This window comes from Molothrus aeneus, chromosome 1 (genome assembly GCF_037042795.1).
Source record: "Molothrus aeneus isolate 106 chromosome 1, BPBGC_Maene_1.0, whole genome shotgun sequence".
Classification (NCBI taxonomy): Eukaryota; Metazoa; Chordata; class Aves; order Passeriformes; family Icteridae; genus Molothrus; species Molothrus aeneus.
In genome coordinates this window covers 148,085,805-148,107,206 of record NC_089646.1, presented here as the reverse complement: position 1 = coordinate 148,107,206, position 21,402 = coordinate 148,085,805, and the positions used below count along the sequence as shown (strand labels likewise).

At 40.7% G+C, this 21,402-nt stretch overlaps 1 protein-coding gene across 1 annotated transcript in view; it reads left to right on the top strand.

Moving 5' to 3' along the window:
• FAM135B (family with sequence similarity 135 member B) overlaps positions 1 to 21,402 on the top strand; it is a 192,249-nt gene that overhangs the window by 72,517 nt on the left and 98,330 nt on the right. The window contains exon 3 of the mRNA XM_066566718.1: positions 15,411 to 15,490. Coding sequence (XP_066422815.1) covers positions 15,411 to 15,490 — 80 coding nt within the window. The remainder of the gene's footprint in view (positions 1 to 15,410; positions 15,491 to 21,402) is intronic.

The following is a 21,402-nucleotide window of genomic DNA, read 5'->3' as shown; positions in this document are numbered from 1 at the left end:
AATGCTAAATCATAGAATGGTTTGGGACTTTGAAGCTCATCTTTTTGCAACTGCCCTGCCATGGACAGGGACACCTTCCACTAGACCAGGTTGCTCCAATCCTGGCCTTGGACACTTCCAGGGATGGAGCATCCACAGCTTCTCTGGGCAACCTGTGCCAGGGCCTCACCACCCTCTGAGTGAAGAATTTCTTCATAATACCTAATCTAAACCTCTCCTCTTTAGTTTAAAATCTCATAATCTGTCACTATCTGCTGGTGTGTAAAATCCCTCACTCTCTTATAAGCCCCCTTTAGGTACTGGAAGGCTGCAAAGGGATCTCCTGGAGCCTTGTCTTCTCAAGGCTGAACAATTTCTATTCTATCATCTTGCCATTAAAACAACATTAAAATTTCCTGCTGTTCTCAGGTTCTAATCCTTCCCTCATTGGAAGCAATGCTGGATTACTCTTGATGTGCTGCTCTACTTCAGACTCTGCAGAACTTAGATGATGGTCAAGCCTGTTAGGAAGGTCCAGTGCCAAGATTAGCCTGGTGGCAGATAATATCCTTTATTTTTCAAGATTCTCTTCTAGCCAAGTTAGCAAGGTACAAAATCCACTGAGTTCAGGCACTGTAAAATTAAAGACAGTAGAGAAACTGTGAAAGGGATCCAGTGAGATTTTCATTCTCTAAGGTGGATGGCAAATCCATAATTGACCTGGATGGCCAGATTGACTGAACCCTCACCATGTTGGCTGAGGACGCCAAGCTGGTGGTGAGGTGGATGTATCAAGAGGGACCTGGACAGGCTGGAACAGCAGGCAACAGCAATTGTGTGCAGTTTGGCAGGGTCCTAGCCCTGGGATGACATAACCAAAGACCTGAGCTCTGAGGAATGACAAGAGACCTCTTCTGACTGAAGGTTTCATCTCCCTGGAGAGGAGAGGGCTCAGGGGGAATCTCACCACAGTGTCCCAATTAGTATTCCAGGGTAACTATGAGGAGGACACACTGTCTCTTCATGAGAAGCCTCATGGTGAAGATAAAGGGCAATTACACCAGAAAAGGTTTCATCCCTTAGAAGAAAGAAATTTTTTCAGTGAGAATAATCATTCACTGGAACAACCTCAGGGGTTGGGTCACTGTAGAGTCCCCATCTCTGGAGGTTTTCTAGATGTGACTGGTCTAGAAAAGGCTGCTGGAATCTCCTGGCTTCCATTCCCATGAAAGGCTGAATTGGATTATCTTTTGAGGTCACTTTCATTCTAGGCTATTCTATCACTCTGTGAACATATGGAGGGTGTTTTTCCATGGATCCTGGTAGAAGATAAGTGTGGGTTTCACTTCTAGCTGTTTTGGAAATAAGCCCCCCTCATACTAAGAGCAGATTTGCAAACAACTTGGAGGCTTTACTGCTGCAAAGATAAGTGCCTGCAAACTCTTGGTGTTTCCACAGTTTGGTGGCAGCTCAGGTGGACATATCATCATTTGTCTCTGCTTCTGTGTTGTTCACTATTGCTCTGATTCTATTTTTTCATCTATGAATAATTTCTTCTGGGACAAAATTTCTGAAACAAAAGGTTTTGTGAATTCTTATATTATTAATATTTTTAGGATTAGCTCAAAATGAGATCAGAGCTTGAGAAGAGGGGACAGATTCATGGTACAATTGGGAATGAAAACTCTTTTCACCTCTCTGTATAGATTTTCTGTAAAGGACTGAGGACACATATTGACAAAAAAACATTGTGAAGAGATTTCAGTGTAGCTCTTAGTGCTGAATCCATTCAGCAGAAAATGGGATTTCCATCTCTAGAGCTGTCAGGCTTGTGCCAGCACTGAGTGTGCTTTCAGAACAGAATATTCATCTTTGGTGGAAGGGGAAGTGTCCCTTCAATGCTGCCAGCACTTCAATGAGAAACATGGGTGAATTGGTAAAATCCCACATTTATCAATGACTTTTGTTTGAGCGAGTGGGTAGACATAGAGATGACCCACTTCTTGAGAAAGGTTAGGAAAGCAAATGTGATGCAGACATTGTATCACAAATCTGTCTCTCAAAACTGCTTTTTGGAAAATAAAAGCTGGAGGGTCCCTGTGCAGGCACTGGAAGCAGGGACAGCAGGGAGGGGCTCTGTGGGGAGAGCCTGGGGCTGCACCACGCCAGACACAGGGGAAAGGAGGAGCTGGGAATGAAGGAGCAAGGTTGAGATTGGGAAAAAGGCAGAAAGAGCAGTCAGAAATCAAAGAATATGGCTGGCTGAGTCTCAAAAAAAAAAAAAGGGGAGTTGATACAGGGAAAGAGGTTTATTTTTGTTTATCATCAGCCTACTCTGCCTTTAAATATAAATAAGTTATTTTACCCAAACCCTGTCTGTTTACCCTGTGATAGTAAGTGCTCTATCTTTATCTTGAGCCAAGAAATTTTTTTTGTTTTCATTTCTCTTGCTGTTCTTTTGAGGCAGGGGAGTGAGGAAGCTGGCAGCTGACCCAGGCCAAGCCAGAGCACCCAGGTCCATCTCCAGGTGTGCATTTTCTGACCAAAGCTGAGTGATGGTGGAAGTCCTGTGCTTTTCCTGCATCTCTGTCACTTCAGCTGTAATATCTCCTAATTTATACTGATCAAATGATCTCTATATGGTTCTGTTTTTTTCTAATAAGACCGCAATCTCTCTTTTGTCACTACTGTTCCTGTTCTGCCTCCAACAGTTCCTTTAGCACTTAATCAAAGCTGCCTTCTTTAGGTAGCCATGCCTTGTATCATCCAATTTAAACTGTAAGCAGACATCTGAATCTGGTTATTGTACTGTTGCTGTTGTAATCTTTCTTCGTTTTCTTTTAATTCTCTTACCACTTTCTTAATTCTTTGTAGTTGTTGTTCCAACCAGCTTATAGTCTCTAAGACCTCATTACTTCTATTCTCCAGTTCTTGCATCTGTGCTACCAGTTTTTCTATTTCTTTGTCAGAAGCTGTAAATTCTTGATGGTTTTGCTCCTTTCCTAATAAAAACTTATTATATTCATCAATTCTTTATTTTATTTCTGCTTGCAAAAATTCTACCTCATATTCTGTAAGCATTCCACAAGTCTTTGATGTTACTCCTAAGTTTTAACTGTTCTTCCTATTCCTTAATTTCTTGCACCCCATTAAATTTTCCTTTTAAAACCTGGTTTATCCATCAATTGCCACTGTTTTTCAAGCTGTTTTTCATGGACTGAAATTTGCTTTCTCAGATATACAGGCTCCAATAATTATTTAGCTAAGTCCTGGTTTCTATGCAGTTGTTCTCCATGTTCTACTTCCTGTTTTATCATTTGAGAGGACAAGCTCAAATGGTCCTTTCCTCCCAGACACCAAAGCTCTAATTTGTCCTGCACTAAAAATTCTACTTCCAGTCCTAGAAAATAATTATAACAGGAGAAGAGGTGTTACAGTTTTGTGGCACATTACTTTATTTTCTTATGGAGTTGTACAGGCTGTGTGAAACACCAAAAATTATGTTTTGTACAAACATGTAGTTTTTGCTCCACATTCTATTCTGACACTGAAAAGTGTCCACATTTCCTAGTTGCTCTTTGAGTGGGTTTTTTTTCTGATTTTGTACTGATTTTTTCTGATTCTGTACTGATTTTTTTCGGATGCCGATTTCTGATTCTGGGTTATTTAGTCTCAGAATAGGAAATGCTGTTTGTTTGTTTGTTTTTCAGTTTCATTATTTGTACATGTATGACACAGACACATCACCCTCTGTTTACATCTCACAGGGGTTACCCTCATAAATAAATCTGTCTGTCTGAATTAAGAACCTAATTTTGAGAAGAAATGGACCATTGCAATCCCTTTCTCTTTAATGGGAGGACATTGAGCTGTAATGAGTTCTAGGAATCAGGATCCAAAAGAGAACAGGATCAAATTCCTCTCTGAAACTCACAGGAGACATCTTAGGAAATTTTCACATTTCCATCTTAGGAAATGGCTGTTGGTGTTCAAGAAGTGTCTGGATGATGCTCTCATTCATGTGGATAAGTTTTAGTTAGTCCTATGAGAGACTTGGACTCAATGATTGCTTGAACCCAGTGATGGGTCCCTTCCAACTTGAGATTTTTTATTATTCTCTGTGTCGAATGAAAAAACATACTCCCCTCAAAATACCCCATGACAAATAAAGCTGCATTTCAGCAGAAACCACTGAAGCAAAATTTCTGTTTTTTCACCTTAAGAATTGAGCTGGACCCAGACAGAAATGCTGAATTATGTATTTCTCTTTGCTTTGGTACTGATCAGCCACCCCTGGGCTCAGTTTCATGGAGCTCTGCATTCATTCCTTTGGAATGTGCTGTGTGCTCTTGCCTGATGGTCCCACCTTGCCCCTGCTGATGCACCTGAGCAGAGCCCAGGCCTGACGTGCTGGGTCAGTGCTGGAAGGAGAGCCTGTGACCCCAAATTGCTTTGGGATGGAGGTGCCAGTGAGTGTGAACTCCCTTGGGCTCCAGCAAATGTCAGGCCTTAGTGGAAGCTCTTCCCAATTGCAGTAAGGTAATGCAGCTCCTTTTTGCTGAAGACTGAAATTGAGTCCAGTGATGGCAAATCAGTAACAGAGCAGTGTCTGTCTGGGATCATGGACCTGGAGACCACCCTGCAATTGTGAGAGGTGCAGGCATAGCCATGAGACAAAATGAGTCTGAGACCACACTACTTAACCTATCTGCACAGCTTTGTTCCACCACAGCAAGTGGTCAGCCTGGTGTTTGAACTGGCCAATTTAGTGGCAGTAGAATTTAGGGAATTCCAGATCCAAATGCTGGATGAACTAAGTAAAGTGACTTGTCCTGGGACCATGATTCACTGCGTCTCAGGTCACACTGCATCTCCACTGGGCTTATTTCCCTAAACCTGCTTCTTTTGGAATCTAATTCAGGGTCAATGGCTAGAAGATACTCAGTTTTTGTATTCATTTGGGATTAGAAAATTATCAGGCTGTGAATAAAGTGAAAGTCTCTCCTTGGTCTGCTGGATTAGACATCGAGTCCCCAGTAGTTTGCATCTTTGTTTTAAGGTCACTTTGGCTTTCAAATTTCTGAGAAGTTCTGAGATATGAAAAACAATTGTACAATTTTTAAAGCAACAGCTTCTGAGAAGTCATTTCATACCTATCATTTTCATTTTTCTCCTGTTTCCAGGAGTGGGATACAAAACAAAATGTAGTGTAAATAACCCCATCTCCAAACCTGTTTATCCATTTCACTCCACAAGCACAGAAGCACTTTAGAAATCTCATGAGACACGATGTTTGCCTTATTCTACTAAAAAACCCCATTTAATATAAAGGTTTGACTTGATCTCCAGGAATATTCAGCTAATTTTATATATACTAAATGATTTTTAGAATCTCTTGATTGCACCCAGAACAGGTGAGGGTTAATTCTCTCTCATATAATCAGAATGTAAGTTTTTCCAGGTGCTTCAGTTAGAAAAGCACAAAATCTCTCATCTTTAGCTCTTCATATGATATAAGAACAGATTGGAAAAGGTTACTACTTGACTGTGAGACTAAATTAAATTATGTTCTCAAGGTTTCCTATTGCTTTTGAGACAGGAATATAAGTGCTTCAATCCTTATTGGAGTCCTAATTTTTCTGCCCTTTCCTTTCACTGCCTTTCTTTTCCAACACTAAAGCACATTTCTATCGTTTTACTCTTTATTCACCATTCTACTGCCCACTCCTCTTCACCCCTACCTTGCTATGATGACTGAAAGGGAAGTAAAGGGCAAATTGCTTTAAAAGGATGAATATGGGACTAAATAAAAGACAGCATTGCTACCTTGATGAGAATAAAAGGGCAAGAGCCCCTGAGGTGAGCATAAAAGAAGACGTAAAGAGAGCTGGTTGGTGTAATTGTCAGAGAGCTGCGGGGTTTCATGGGCTGGAGATTTTATGGCTTGTGGGATTGCAAGTTTCTGCAGAGGAGAGATGATCTGATGAAACTACAAGAAGCTGGATGCATAAAAACAATCAAGGTTGCGGCTTACCTGGATCCAAATGAAATCCTTGCCTGAAAAGCATCAAGTGCCAAGTGTAGGCTCTCCTTTGGTGATGCACTGAAATACTTTAGTGGCTCTTCTGCCAGAAGTTGAGTAGATTTTTCTAATTATGCCCAGAGCACTGTGTTCTTGAGAACTTCCAGCTCTAAATCCTGGGACATAAGTATCCATGTTTGATCCAGGGATATGCTGAGCACCTTCTGAAGATATTGAGAACCCATGTGTACTGTTTGCTTGGATGAGAAGGAATCACACCAAGCACTTCTCAAGCCTGCAAAACTAGGCAGCATCTGGTTTTAAAGCAGGATTTTCTATCATAATAGAAATAAGAAAAAATAAAAAAAGGTTGCCATACCTTTGCAATAGAACAATTTCATCTTATCTGCATGATGGAGACTCCTGGTAGGTGAAAAGTTTGCTTTCATAGACCCACTTTGTCTTTTACTGAGAGACCAGTTTGTTACTTACTGCACTCCAAGGAGGGTATGGCTCACTCTCCCCACACTATTAATTTTAGACCTACCTTCATCAAAAGTTAAAGAGCTTGAGAATAAAACTGGGATGAGAATTGTAGAAACTTGATGTGATAAATGGTTGTGGAGTCTGAATTGGGGCACTGCAGCTGTGTTTGACTGACCTGCCCTGGCACAGCAGCAGCTCTGGGCATTGCAGAGGGAGTTGCCAGACAGACCTGTCACCGTGTGTGCAACACTGAGGGTTGGAAAAGCCTTCCTCTCCAACCCCTGATAGCCTCCAAAGTGAGTGTAAGATTCCCTGGGCTGTCAGGGGTGTTCTTCCTAGTTCCAGAAAGGTGAGAATAAAATGCTAATAGTGGCGATGACTTCTGTGAACATCCGCCTCCTGCCTGCTGCTAACTCCTGTGTCCCACAGTCACTCCCTTTTTTTCTGGGCTATTCTAGAGCCTGCCAGCAGCTTGAGGTACAGTTAGGTCAGAAAAGCTTCTTGAAATAATATTTAATTGAGAAATGTCTGGATTTTTTAGATATGTCTGAAATATTTTGTGGGTATATTGTAGGGCTTCCTCATGCATATGATATTGCACATTGTGCTTGCATTTATAACAATGTGGTAATTTTTCTGATATGCTCCACAGTCTGATTTATCTGTCTGTTTTCAATCTTAGGTGTAAAATTATCACCTTTTTCCTTGCTCTTCTGTTTGAATAGCCAAAGAACCCACCAAATATTTATATACAAATAAGGATGGATTTACACAGTGCTCTTCTGTATGGCTCGTGCACTTTAGAGATCCACCAAATCTTATTGACTCTGTTAGATATGTAACCTTCAACATTATCACCACAAACAAGGAAAATTCTACATTGTTTTATGCAAACTTAGAGAATTTTTTGGCTACACTCCTGACTTGTTTCACTAAAGGGAAAAGAGAAATAAATGGTCTGCTTGCCCTCCTTGCCCTGGTGTTCTCCCTGTACTTCCACAATGGGTATTGCTTTCCATTTTTATTTTTCAGCAGGAAGCTAACCAGATAGAAAGCTTTATTTTTAAGCTTTGGTCCCCAGTGTTTATATGGACAGTAATAGTGTGTTTGGCAGATTATAGATTATTGTTTTTTCTGGGAATCAGCCTGGTGGTTGCAGATATTTACTCTGTCCTGCATAAACTTCTGGAATATCCATCAGGAAGCCCTCAGATGGTAACACACTTGGCAATCCTCTGCTGGGGCTCATCAGCTCAGGACAGAAAGGTCTCTTAATGCTGTTAGAGAGACAATGAGGTTTTTTTACATCTGAGGACCTGAAATTCAAAGCCCATGAAGTTAAGCCTTGCAATGAGATTTTGAGCTCTCCTCTATTGCTGTTTTCATGAAGACATCCATCTTTTTCCTTGCCTGTCAGGCTTTTAGGCTTTTTCTCACTGACTCCCAAAACAGTGTGCTGCAGTCCTTGGCTCCCTGGAAGCAGTAATTAAGTGGAGAAGATTTGCTGATATCCAGGGGTTCCTGGAGGACAACTCCAACACTGGTCTGAGGAGCAGCTGGAGCTCCAGGCTGACTCTTCAGGCTCAGACACAGCTCATTTGTTTGCTGGATGTATCAGCTTAAGGATTGTTTATTTAAAGGCAGCCTAACCTGGGATGAAATTTTAAGCCTTGGAGCTGTTCAGGCATAATTCAAAGCAGGTGGAATTTGAACTTGTCTGGCTCCTGTGACACTGCTACTGAGCCATAAGTTTTGATTTCCGTGCTGCAGGGATGATCAGGGAGGAGCAATCTGGTCTGTCAGTGCTCCTGGTGGGAGTGATCTGGTTTGGTGGCATGAGGCATCAATATTATCTTACAAATTGCTTCTCTCAAACCTGTCAACCCTTCTTAACCTGAGTTTTACAGTGTCATTACAAGGCATTCGTAGGGAAGACAAGTAGAAGATGAGAGCTGTGATATTCTGGTATTAATGTGAGAGGAGGAAGGAAAGGAAGGATGGAGTCCAGAGCATCAGTAACAGGGCTGGTACCACCCAGCTCTCTGTTGGTTTTGATGTAAATCCTCTAGAATCAGGTACTGCCCTGTGCTATGGTTAGATCACTAGAGATGACGTGATGAGTTATCTGTAGCAAAAACATTTTATTATCCTAACATTAGGAGAGGAGGTCTGAGCTCCTCAGTGTCAAGAGACTGAGAGGTGTCAGCAGCTCTGCCCCATGCAGGGGGAGGCAAGGGCAGGGATTGTGACCCAGCACATCTGTCAGTGCAGGGACTGTCACCCAGCACATCTGTCAGTGCAGCCAGGCTCCTGAGGGAGGCTCCAGAGCCAGGAGTGAGGAGAGTCAGAGCAGGTCAGCAGGGCTTAATGTGTGCCCAGCCACAGGAAAACAAAGAAGCCACTTGAGTTGTTTAATTTTAAAGATTAGAAATTCACAAATAGCCAGTGAAGGTGGGGATGGCAAATTCATTGCTGTTAGGGTGACCCATGCAGTTTGTCTTGCAAGAGAGAAGGGACTTGGTGTAGTATGCACTGCCTGCATAAATAAAATGGTACTGCAAATAAAAAGGATCTGTGTCTTATAAATCATTTGGAAATTTACTGAGCTTCCCCCAAAAACAAATTGGCTTTTTCATTCCTGCTTCTGGTAGGAGGTCTTTGATTTTTTTTTTTTACACAGTTTTGCTCCTTTGCCAGCTGCAGTTTTTACATCTAAACTGGATTTATTCATGGACAGTTTATATGTGTTTGTTCTTGTGCCAATGTTGTACTTTCTTGTACCTCAGTCTTCTTTCTTCCTGATTATTTTCCTCCCCATATATTTATAGATGGAGAGGGGATCTGATTGCTCTGTTTTGCTGAGTTAAGTGTACCAAGTTCCTTTAGTTCTTAAAATCAGCTTGCTGTTTCCTGATCTTCCCTTCACAGTGTCTGTACCACATTATCTGGCAATTTTCCATGCTCTCCCTACTTTACTGAAGTCTTAATAAGTTTTTCTGCACTGCTCTTCCCTTTAAAAAGGGGAAAAAAAACCCCAAAAACCCCCACAAACAAGATGTTTACTCAAAAAGAGGTACTGCCTAGCCTAACTCTAATGAGCCAGACTCAGCCTAATTGAAGTAAAACAGGAATTGTGCTGCAGTTTCTCATTTATTCCCTAATTATTCTTTTCCTTAAATCTACTGTAAAGCCTTATGTATTTCTGGGACCACACTCAGGGAGCCAAGTGGTGTCCATTCCACTCCCTTTGCAAAATGTCTGTTCAGCTTCTGCTCTTTGCCAGCCCTTCTGTAACTTTATGGATTTACTGTATTTGTTGTAAGTCTGTATTACCAAGTGTCCAATTCACATGCCACGTCTACCAAGGCTCTCTAAGAAAAATAGCTTGTTATTTTTGGAGGCAATATCTCATTTATCATTACTGTCAGCTCCATATCACTATCAGGCAGTGCTTTCCTACACATTTGTGGTGGAGGACTTCCTGTAAATAATTTGATGGCCTTTGCAATGTCTACCTCAGTCTGATTCTCCAGTTTTAAGTATAGATTTTGATCTCCACATCCTGTTGTGTTCTTTGTAGTTTTTTTATGTTCATGCTTCACATGATTTTGGAGAGGGTTGCTCAGCTGGGAAGAGATGAAGTTGTCTGTAGGATTTCTCTCCAAGCCTGAAATTCAGTGAGAGCCTCTTACACTAAGAGGGAGGAGCCATGTCCTTGGAATTGCCCCCAGCCAAGCAGCATCCCACCCTCAGGGCTCTGCTGCTGCAGGCTCCACACAGCAAATGTTCCTCTCAGGTGAGAACAGATTATCCATACGCTAGGAGAGCTCAGGAGACAAAACTGATCCCTCTTTATCTTGAGGGGATTGGAAGAGTCTGGTGAGCATGACCAGACTATGAGGCTACTCCTTGATAAGAGTATTTAGAGCCAGCTGGTGATGGTTCTCTTTGTTTTGAGGAAAACAAGGCACACTGTATGGTCAGGTGTACCTCTTGCTTCTCAGTGTGATTTATGTCATTTATTGCTCAGAGTGCCTCACTAGAACTGATGAGTGCTCTTAGTACCCCAAAAAACCCTTTTCCTTTTGCCATCCTGTTAGAATCATAGAATGGTTTGGGTTGGAAGGGATCTTCAAGATCATCTCGTTCCACCCCCTTGCCAGAGCTTAAACACCTTCCACTATCTCAGGTTACTCAAGGCCACATCCAGCCTGGCCTTGAACATTTCAAGGGATGAGGCATCCACAGCTTCTCTGGGTAACCTGTGCCAGGGCCTCACCACCCCCTGAGTAAAGAATTTCTTCCTCATATCTGACTGAAATATATTCTGCTCAAGTTTGAAGCCATTCCTCCTTGTCCTGTCCCTTAGCAGGGACTGAGGACAGTACTCAGTCACCCAACAGTGTGGGTTTTTGTGGAGGTACTGAAAAAATGTTTTATTTATGCTCAAAATAACATGGCTTCATTTTATATGTTGGTCTCAGCATCACTCAGACTGGTACAACAAAGAGGTGTGGCACAGTGGGATGGGGAAGTAGAGACATATCTGTGTTTGCTGCTGAAGAAATTGTGTGGGACTCTGCATCTTGCAGTGTATTTTACAACATATTTGATTTCCTGTGTTTTGATCAGGACACCCCTCCTCACAATGCACAAGCTATTACGAGTAACATCCAACTTCCCAGCGTGGGAGCAAGAACCTTCATATTTTTGGTTTTGCTTGGTTATAAAGTCACCGTTTGGCAATTCCTCCCTGCTTACAAAGGCTTAGAGAAAGCTCTGAGGAGGAATGGATAATGTTTGCCTTTCTAATGATTTAAATATTGATATGTGGCTAAAAAATAGGAAAAAACCCAACCCAACAACCAGAAAGAACACAACAGGTACTGGGTTTTATTACGTTTCCTGTTGTTGGGGTTGGAGGTTGTTTATTTTAATTGGACAATAAGCATTCTTGTGAAATTCAAATAAGGATGTCCTTGGGGTTTCTGACCACTCAAGGTGAAACTATTCTTTCTTTATATACTGCTTGTGATATTTATCTCTGTTATTTACCTCCTCTGGAGCTGTTAACATTTTGCCTGAAACTCTCACTGAAAATATTTTCAGGAAAAGTATTTTTTAAAAAAAGAATAAACTGATAAATATTTCTCTGCACTAACATCTCTCTGTAATTTTGTAATTCAATCTACCAGTTTGAGCCTTTAACATTCTCACTGCCGTGTGTGTTCTTTACCATGAATATCCCTGAGATGTTGGGGGGATCTGAGGTGCTCTACATGTCTGTCCTCTGCCATTAATCCAGCTGAGCACCTTGAGGTACAAACCTTTGCAATGAACTCATATGCACAACTGAACCAACAAAAGGACATTTAGAAATGTCTTGTGTCTTTTGACTAGAAGACCATTCTCCAAAGTCTTTCTTTAGGAAGAATCTAACTAATTCCATGATGATTTATACCAGAATTCCTTTATGCCATTGCATTACGAAGGCCAGACTTTTTGGCATTAGATGTCGAACAATCTACAATAAATAATTTATTAATAACTGTTTATTGTAATTCTTTTTATTAAGAACTAAAACATGCTTGGTCACCTAAAGAATATGAGTTACACTTTTGGCTGCAATCCTCAATAGTGCAGAACTTGCTAGTCTCTGGATTCTCTTTATATCTGGACCTTCAGTCTCAGAGTTTGACATTAGTCTGAGAGTTCCTTAGTTTTCTATGAATTTTCTATGCATTTTTTACTTTGACCAGTTCAGTTTGGTGGGTATACAGGAAGACAGCTACTTGTGACCCCCTACAACATCTCTGCCATCCAAATGAATTTACCAAAATTTAGGGGATGAATAGGGAAAGGTTTTAATTAGATGAAGACCTATTTTTTTATGTCCTTGCAGCTAGTCCATTTGGCAAAGGACATAATGAATGTAGTGAGGTATCTTCATGTGGTTTTGATATCCAAGGCAGAATAGTCTGGGCAATGAGGAAATAAATGTCTGCCTAGCATCCTCCAGGAGCTGAATGTCTCTAAGTCTGCTGAGAGTTTTGACTGCATGGCCATCATTGCCCAGAAAGGTTTTGGATGCTGGAAGTGTTCAGGGACAGGTTGGATGGAGCTCTGAGGAACCTGGTCTAGAGGAAGGTGTCCCTGCCCATGTTAGGGGGTGAATGAGATGGGCTTTAAGGTCCCTTCCAAAACTATTCCATGGTTCTGTGATTCCATAAGATGAAAGTGTTACCCTAGGCACCTCTGCATAATCCCCCCAGCTTTAGGTGGCTTAATCAGAAGCACCAGGAAAGCCATTGGACATCAGTTTTCTACTGGAAATATTTAGGGCTGCATGGGATGTTTCTGAACATGAGACACACAATAAGGGAAGGGTGACATTCCCGTAGTGTGGCAGGAGGTACCCAGTATGACATTCCCTGGAGGAACTGCAGTCTGAGGAAGCATCTGCACTGGATCAGGGAATGTGTGAAGAGGAGGGAGCAGCTGAGAGGTGCTTTTATGGACTGACACTAACCCCCATCCCCATCCCCTGAGCTGCTTGGGAGGAGAGGAGTCTAAAAGACTGAAGCCAAGCCTGGGAGAAGGGAGTGGGCTGGAGAGAGGTTTCATTTTAATGTTTAGGTTTGTTTCTTTCTACCCAATTGTGAATGAATTAAATTAATTTCCCAGAAGTTGAATCAATTTTGCCAGTGGCAGTAACTGGTAAGCAATCTCCCTGTCTTTATCCCATCCTATTTTTCCTCCTGCTGTTCTGTTGATGAGGGGGAGGGACAGCTCATGTGGTTGGCAATTTGGCTGTTAGCCAAGGATAACCCACCACAATTCTGAGCAGCAAAAATTTAAAATAAAAGTGGCCAGACAGTTATAGAATATCATTCTTTGGAGCTGAGCTAGTAGAATGGGCACATGGTAAACCTTAAATATCTGCATATGGAAGAGTGTGTTCTGTTACACTAATGTGTAATATCACTTTAATACCCTGTTACTGGTATTTGGAAGTTACTAGACTTTGTGAGTAGTCCACACAGAGTATTTTTGTCAGTAAAAAAAATTGTATTGCATAAAACTATAATGAAAATTCAAAGGGTCTTAAGGTATAAGTCTTGCTATAGAAAAAATCAGGATCAATACCATCAATCAAAAACTTCTGCATAGTTCAAGAACAGCATAATGGAGAGAAAGATCAGGTAGCTTTGATTGATCTTATGTCTAACTAGATACTGAGTGTATTTAGAATATGGACTGCTTTTGTTTTCTTTTCTGAAAACTGACATGTAAACAGAGTTTTCATGCCCAAGCTCTTGACTGAAACAGATACCTAGAAATGTCAAAGGTTGTGCTGGAATTAGATCCCAGATGGGAAGAAGCTGCCAGCTGAAACAGGTAGAGTAACATGGGCTTTCAGCTGTGAATGACATGGAACATTTGCCTCTGGAGTGGTGCTTCTTTTTTAGTTTAGTTTTGTTTTGTTTTGTTTTTTTTTCTCCCCATCAAACTCCTTTCTTCAGCTTTTATCCTCAGAAAGACAGATCTAGGTCATTCACTATTACACATTTTGGAAAGATTTAATTGGTCAGTGTAGCCTGAGATGTTCATACAGGAGTTCAGAGAGAACTTGGTGTTTTCATAAAGTTACAGAATGGTTCAGGTTGGAAAAGACTTGCATTTACAGGCTGAGACAAAAATCAGGCCAAAACTATCTGTAAATACTAGTGAGTTAAAGGACTTTATAAATAAAGAGAGCAAAGGAGGGAAAATCCAGAGAAAGAGAGACTTTTGTAACACCAACATGGTGTTAGAGTGTGTTGGTGAGAAGCCTGCAAAGAGATGGAGGTATCCTGAGCTGCAATATCCTGCATTGGGTACAGTACTGAACACTGCCTCATATTCCTCATCCATGGAAGGGGTGGTGAAGGACGACTAGGATGAGTTTTTCCTTCTGTTTTGACTGAGCTCATTTTCTGGGGACTGAAACAGGCTTCCCAGGGAAGTGGTCCCAGCACCTGCCAGAGTTCAAGAAGTGTTTGAACAATTCTCTCAGACACATGGAGGGACTTTTGGGGTGTTCTGTGCAGGGCCAGAAGTTGGCCTTGATGATCCTTGTGGGTCTCTTCCAGTGCAGGGTATTCTATGATTCTATGTGTAACTTAGACCTCTGAAATTGCTGCTGTTTTCTTTTTCTGTCTTCCTTCACCTAACACAGGGATCCCCTATGGGATAGAAAACAACCAGAATACAACCGGTTTAGATGTGATTAACAGAATCACAGAATGGCAGGGACTCCAGTGGGCCAACTGATCCAACCTCCCTGCTCATGCACCCCAGAGCACAGGATTGTGTCCAGACAGTTCTGGAATATCTCCAGTGAGGGAGACTCCACAGCCTCTCTGGGCAAATGATTAATGCTAACATTTTCTTGATAAGGTAGACTCACCATGGAACAGCAGAGGTATAACTATTATGTATAATATATGCAATAATGTTCCTAGATGTGAGATTATCACTTTTGTTGTCTTTCCACCAAAGTTTTTTTTTATTGTTTGTTTGGTTGGCTTTTTTGGTTTTGTTTTGTATTAATTTTTGTCACACCTTGCCTGATATCAGGGTCATTTTATCATAGAAGTTTCTCCATGTCTCCTTTTCCTACAGGACGCCAAGTGCTTTTCACAATCTTTCTTCACTATTCACACATCAGGCCATTGTGTCCACTCTGCCTGGTGTAAAATGGAAGGGGCCAGATTAAACCCACTTGAATTAAAGCTAAAGAGCAGAAGAAAAGATCCTGAACATGCCTGTTCTCTTGAGCCCTTTTGGGTGCAGATGCCCAGGGTGTGCTCTCACAGAATTTCGGGTTGGATCAAGAGGTCACTTCTCCAGCAGTGTGTAACTTTTCATCCTTTCTCTCCAGGTATTACCAGATAAGAGCTGGACTGAAGATCCCATCCAGGATCCCCCACAGGCTCTTTGCTACCATTGCAGGACAGACAGGTAAGCAGGTCCCAGAGGAATGTGACATGACTGCAGGTGGGGTAGGATGGAGAAGGAAACTGTGTGAGGAACAGGTGAGCCTGGATTGAGGTCCAAACCTGGTTTTCCCTAATGATCAGTAGTTGTCCATCTCTGTTTGGGTAAGGGTTTGTGACTGGTATTGGGCTTGTGTCTGTCAGAAAAGCAGAGGAAATTTTCACAATCTGATCTGAAAGCACGTCTCTTCTATATGGTTCCTTGCCTGCAATTTTTCAGTTTAATATTTCTTTATATCTTTAGAGTTCTATTTTTTTTTAATGAATAAAAAAGTATTGTTCAATTTGGAAGTCTGGTTCAATTAAAATGCAAAATTGTTAGAGAGGTTTTATAAAACACAAATGATGATACCAAAATCTGAGAAAATCACCTAAAAAAAATAATCCAAAACCTCAAAAGCTGAATAAAGAAATTTTCTTGGAAAATAAATGAATATATAAATAATTTAGTCTGGGTTTGGAAAAACATCTTGTGAAAAATCCTCAAGGAAAAAAGTATTATTTTACAACATGTTCCACTGTAATTTGCCCTTAGCATATCCAGAATCCCCTGGAGTTCCTTAGATTTCTGGAAATGTCCTCAAATTACAGCAGTTTCTGGCATAAGTAATCTTAAACTAATGAAATAACCTCCTGTGAAGACAGCTAGAACTTCACTTTCTTGGGGTAAAAAAACACTCAGTAACAAACAATAAAAAAGCCAAACTACTCCTGTTCAGAATAAACCATGTTTTATATTTACTTTTTTTACAAAATATTATTTTCTTTTCCCTTACACATCTTCAGCATCGAGAAAAGAGTGAAGATTCTTTCACTTCTTCTGGAAACAACTCACGTAGACACCTGGGCAGGGGAGAGGCGAGGCTGGCAGTGCAGTTACAGGATTAGCACTTGACTTTCAGGGTGCTAATGCAATCCAGACTGGGCTCTAATAGCTTTATAGGGCTAACATCAAGACAAGGGATATTTAAGCCATTAAGGCTTTAAACAGTTTCTCCTTGGCTATCTTTGCAAGTACTTCCTAATTGATTTCATAGATCTGCAAGAGAGCATTATTTAATGGGACTGAAATTAAAGGTACACAGGCCATAATGTGGGGGTTTTTTTCATGCCACTGATCTCTCTCAGTGCGTGGATACCTGGGATAGGGCTAATTAAATTTCTGTGCATGTTTCAATAAGACACTCCTATTAAAATAGCATTACAGCAAAACATGGGGGATATAAAATAGTGAATAAACTCCTACCTCACTAGCGAGAATGACTATAAAATAAGTGGAATTCATGAGTTCAGTTTAAAGGAAGTATTTTTAATCTTTCCCTTATCGGGTTCGTAGGATTTGTGAAAACTGAGAATATATTTTGGAAATGATTATGTAAATTCATAAAGTAAAATCTGTGAATTTATGCAGTAATAAAATATATAAAATATGTAAGCATACAAAATAAATAGGAGGCAGTATTTATCTTCCGATGCACATGGCTTTTTATTTTTATTAAGTGTACAGGATTTACAATAAAACCTTGGGAACTGACAGCATTAGCAATGTTTGCTTCCCACTAGATGTTTTCAGCAACAGAGGCAAAACCCCCCATAGTTTACAATAATTCAGCAGAGGGAAATCTGCAGTCTGTGCTAGGCAGTCCCTTGGTGGTGACCAACCAAAAGTGAGCAGAAAGAATTCCAGAATTCCATCCGTGGCACAGGACTGACAGGTTGTGCAGGAAGCCTTGGTGACCTACCACATGGTCCTCAGTTTATCCATGTCCTGTGTACAATTTAGGAAGAGACTGGGCTGTGTGGCTCAGTCAAATCACAGGAGAGCTGTGCTGGAGCCCCTGTGGTGTGGTCACTCACATCCTCATACTGACCATTAGCTTGTGTTGAGTCAGGGTGCATGAGCAGGAATATGCTGTGAACATAAATACATTTGTAGTACATTTAGTATTTGTAATTTGTAATGAAATATATATTTAATTCATATTTCTAAGCATTTTTAGCTAGGTGTGTTTCCCTAAAGACAAGACAAGACTGGTGGCTGGGGATTTTCACAGAATCATGCAATCATAAAATCTGGGAAAGACCTCCAAGATCAAGTCCAGCCTTTAGGCTGAACACTGCCTTGCCCACTAAACCATACAGTGGAGTGTCACTTCTTGTTTTCTGAACAAAGGATGCTGATTCCACCACTTCCCCAGGAACCTTGTTCCAATGCTTACCCATTCTTTCAGGGAAGGACTTTTTTTCCTTATATTCAACCTGAAACTCCCCTGACTCAACTTGAGGTAATTTCCTTTTGTCCTATCACAAGTTGTTTGGGAGAAGAGACTGACCCCCACCTCCTTTCAGGTTGTTGTAGAGAATGATAAGGTCTCCCCTGAGTCTTTTCTCCAGACTAAACCACTCCAGTCCCCCCATCTTTTCCTTATGTTCCAGATTATGCTCCTTATTTTTGAGCAATGAAAAGGAGAGAGGGAACAGGGCTTGTTGTGCACAAGTTTCTGTCATGCAGATTTCATACCCCCACGAAATTCAGCTTCCTGTCTTTTAATAGATACCATGACTGAAGACTGCTTTGGGCTTCTGAAGAAATTATTCTCTCTGCTCATTCATGTACAGCTCATAACAGCACAAACTCCATTGCCCTCAGCATCCCTCCTACAGGGCTGAGTTAATGCAGACATAGCCTGAATTTAAACCCTAGAAATGCCTTTCTGAGTGGATTTGTGGGGCTTTGGCCTCTGGTGCTCTTCAGCAACATGGCTTGTTAATGTCATCATGTGATGGTGTCTGCCTGCAGCAGGCAGTGGGCTGAGCCTGTGGGACCCAAGCATGAACAGCCAGAGGAGCAGGGAAGTGAAGATGCCATCTCACAGTTATAATTTGTATAATTAGCTCCTTGGCTGAGCTGCCTTATGACCCACTAAGTGTCTACCATAAGATTTTAAGCTCCTATATAAATTCTGGGGCAAGGATTCATGAAGTATTGAACATACAATCATTCATTGATTTCCAGGCTGCAGGCACAAGCTGAAAAACTGCAGGAGCTTATCTTAAAAACATGTATTTAAACCATCTTTTTTTGCTCATTCCTCAGAACACTGGGAGAAAGAGCAATGCTCAGAAACAGTTAGGATTAGCTGTTTTATCTTGATGTTCTGCACTGTGTCAAAGAGGGGAAAACGGAGACCAGAACAGTACAGAGGAGGACAAGTTAAAGAACATGGTATGCATGGGATAAATCTTGGCAGCATTAACGCCAACAGAGACTTAGAGGGTGAATTACAGCACTGAAAATGCCTGATAAACCCAATCTCAGAAAGAATATAAAAAATTTCCATCTCTTCTGCAGTGTTTTGCAGTAGTCTACACACCACTTGAGTGCATTATAATTTTGAAACAGAATTATTTTTTAAAAGTGAAAGCTGCAATTGGCTTTTTTGGTAAGTTTTCAATCCACTATGCCTCACTCTCATATACTGCAACCAGCAATATTCATTTGCTTCCAACTTGCCTATTTGTTTACCTTAGGCCAGGAAAATTGTTTTGCTGGGTGAACATTAAGAAAACAAAAATCTTTTGCATGGCATATAACTAAAGAAATTACTCAGGACTTTGATTTGTGTCCTGATCTCCCTTTTTCTCCACCAAGAAGTACCACATTGCCAATTCTCAATACTCCAAATAGACAAATATTTTTGAAAACTTGACCTGAAAATTTAATTATAAGTAATACAAAATATTTAAGAAAAATTATCACTGGCTATGCTAATCTTTATTGGACTGTAGAAGTCTTCCATCTAATTTTAGTCAATTAAATTGGGTTATTGTTTGAAAGTGTAGAAAGCCAAGGACAGCCAAGGAATTAGATTCTTCTTTCATTTTTTCTCATAAAAGGCAGGGAGATAAGATACAATGTTTCTTCCAGACAAGTCAAGAAAAAGCAGCTGTGATTGCCATTTCATGTTGACTCCTTTTAGTGGTGATGTAAAATTGTGTACTTACAATTTTTATGCTTTTTCATAAAATGGAATGCCTGACTTTAGGTGACAAGAAGAAGCTCAATTTCAATTGTGGCATGCAAAGAAAAAAAAAAAAGTAGGAGCATCAGAAAATCATGGAATCATAGAATCATTTAGGTTAGAAAAGGTCTCTTGTGTCCCACTATTACCCTAACACATTAAACTCCAGCACTAATCCATGTCCCTAAAACAAAGAACATTGCTGTAACCTCTGTCTGAACTATACAAGTTCATGATAATCCACACTGAATTTCTTTTCCTATAAATTAAATTATTTAATTAAATCTCTGGCTACCTTTCACCTAAGACATAATTTGAAAGGTTATTTGCATTTCTGATATGTTCCATAATTAACTGTTTGTGTCTGTTTTTAATAAATAAGCAGTGATCTTAATTTCTTCATTAATTTTTTGACTCTCTCAGAGCAATTCCCAGTGAAGGAATTCTGCTTTGATAATTAAAGAGAAACCTTTTCTTGTAAATGGATTCTTAATGCAGTCAAAACAAACAGTTGCAGTTAGTTGCTCATTAGAGCAAGGAGAAACAAGACCATGACTTGTGGAACAGTATAAAATTGAAGTCATTATTTTCAATAACTTCTTGAAAGGTAATTTCTTCCTCCATTAAGTGAAGGTAAGGTTATTGTTTTTGAAGGATGAAGAAAAGGGGTAGAAATTTATGCTTTAGCAAACAAATTAGTTTATTTTCAAAGCTTATTAAAAGTAACCTGAAAATAAATAGGGATTTTCAATATAAAATAAAGCATACCTGATAAATACAAATTATATCCAGAGGGCACTTCACTGTGAGAAAAGGTGTTTTGGGGATGAGTTGTCTTAGGAAACTTCAGCTGTGAGGCCATAAGAGATGAACCCATCCCTGGAAGCATTCAAGACCAGACTGGATGGGGCCCATGGTCTAGTGGAAGCTGTCCTTGACCATGGCAGGGGAGCTGGATTGAGATGATCTTTAAGGTGCCTTCCAACCCAAATCATTCTATGATTCTATGATCAAACATTTAAAGACATGTTAATTCATAATCTAAACAGAACTAATTCCATGATATTTCAAGAGAAAAGGAGAAAGAAACAGAGAAAAAATAATGAAAAGGAGAAAAGGGAAAATCTTTCTGACTGACATGATATTTCCGTCTGCATGTCTCAGTCATTCTTCAGTAAATGTCTTTCATAAATGCCTCAAAGGATGGAAGCTGAAAAGTATTTTGGCTGCTACAAGAATTTCCATTGTTGACCTTCATCTAAGCTGGAAACCCTCAATTCCCCCCTCCAGAAGCTGGGTCAGATCACTCAGATGGAAATGGAGTAGGTCCCACAGTGCCGGAGATGCTGAGCAGCATCCCAACCCAAAATTGAGACCTGGCCAATGGAGAAAGCCAAAACCAGGAAGGGTCTGCAAGCTCCAGCACAGGCCACAAGTCTCTTCCCCTGGCTAATGAGTCTGAAACACAAAACTTCAACATCAGTGAAGGCTGGCTGGGACAGAATCCAGCTGTTTATATGTAGAGAGCCAACACAGCCTTTCTGGTGCTTGGGGCCAAGGATGAATTTCACCTTTGGGGTAAACTTGGCCATGGAGCAGTTTCAGACCTACCACTCCAGTGTGAGCTGACCTTCACAGAGCTCTCTTCTCTTCCAGGTTCACTTGCATGTCTTTAATTTCCCCACACAGTGATTCTCCCTGCCTTCACTCTGATGTAAATTTCAGTCTTGGGATTCCTTTAAAATCCATCGCTGCTCTAAACATTGGTGGGTCACACCAGTTCAGTAGGCAAATTGCACCCAGACATCAGTTGTGTTGTTTTCTGCATTGGTGAAAAGCTATGTGCTGTTATAAT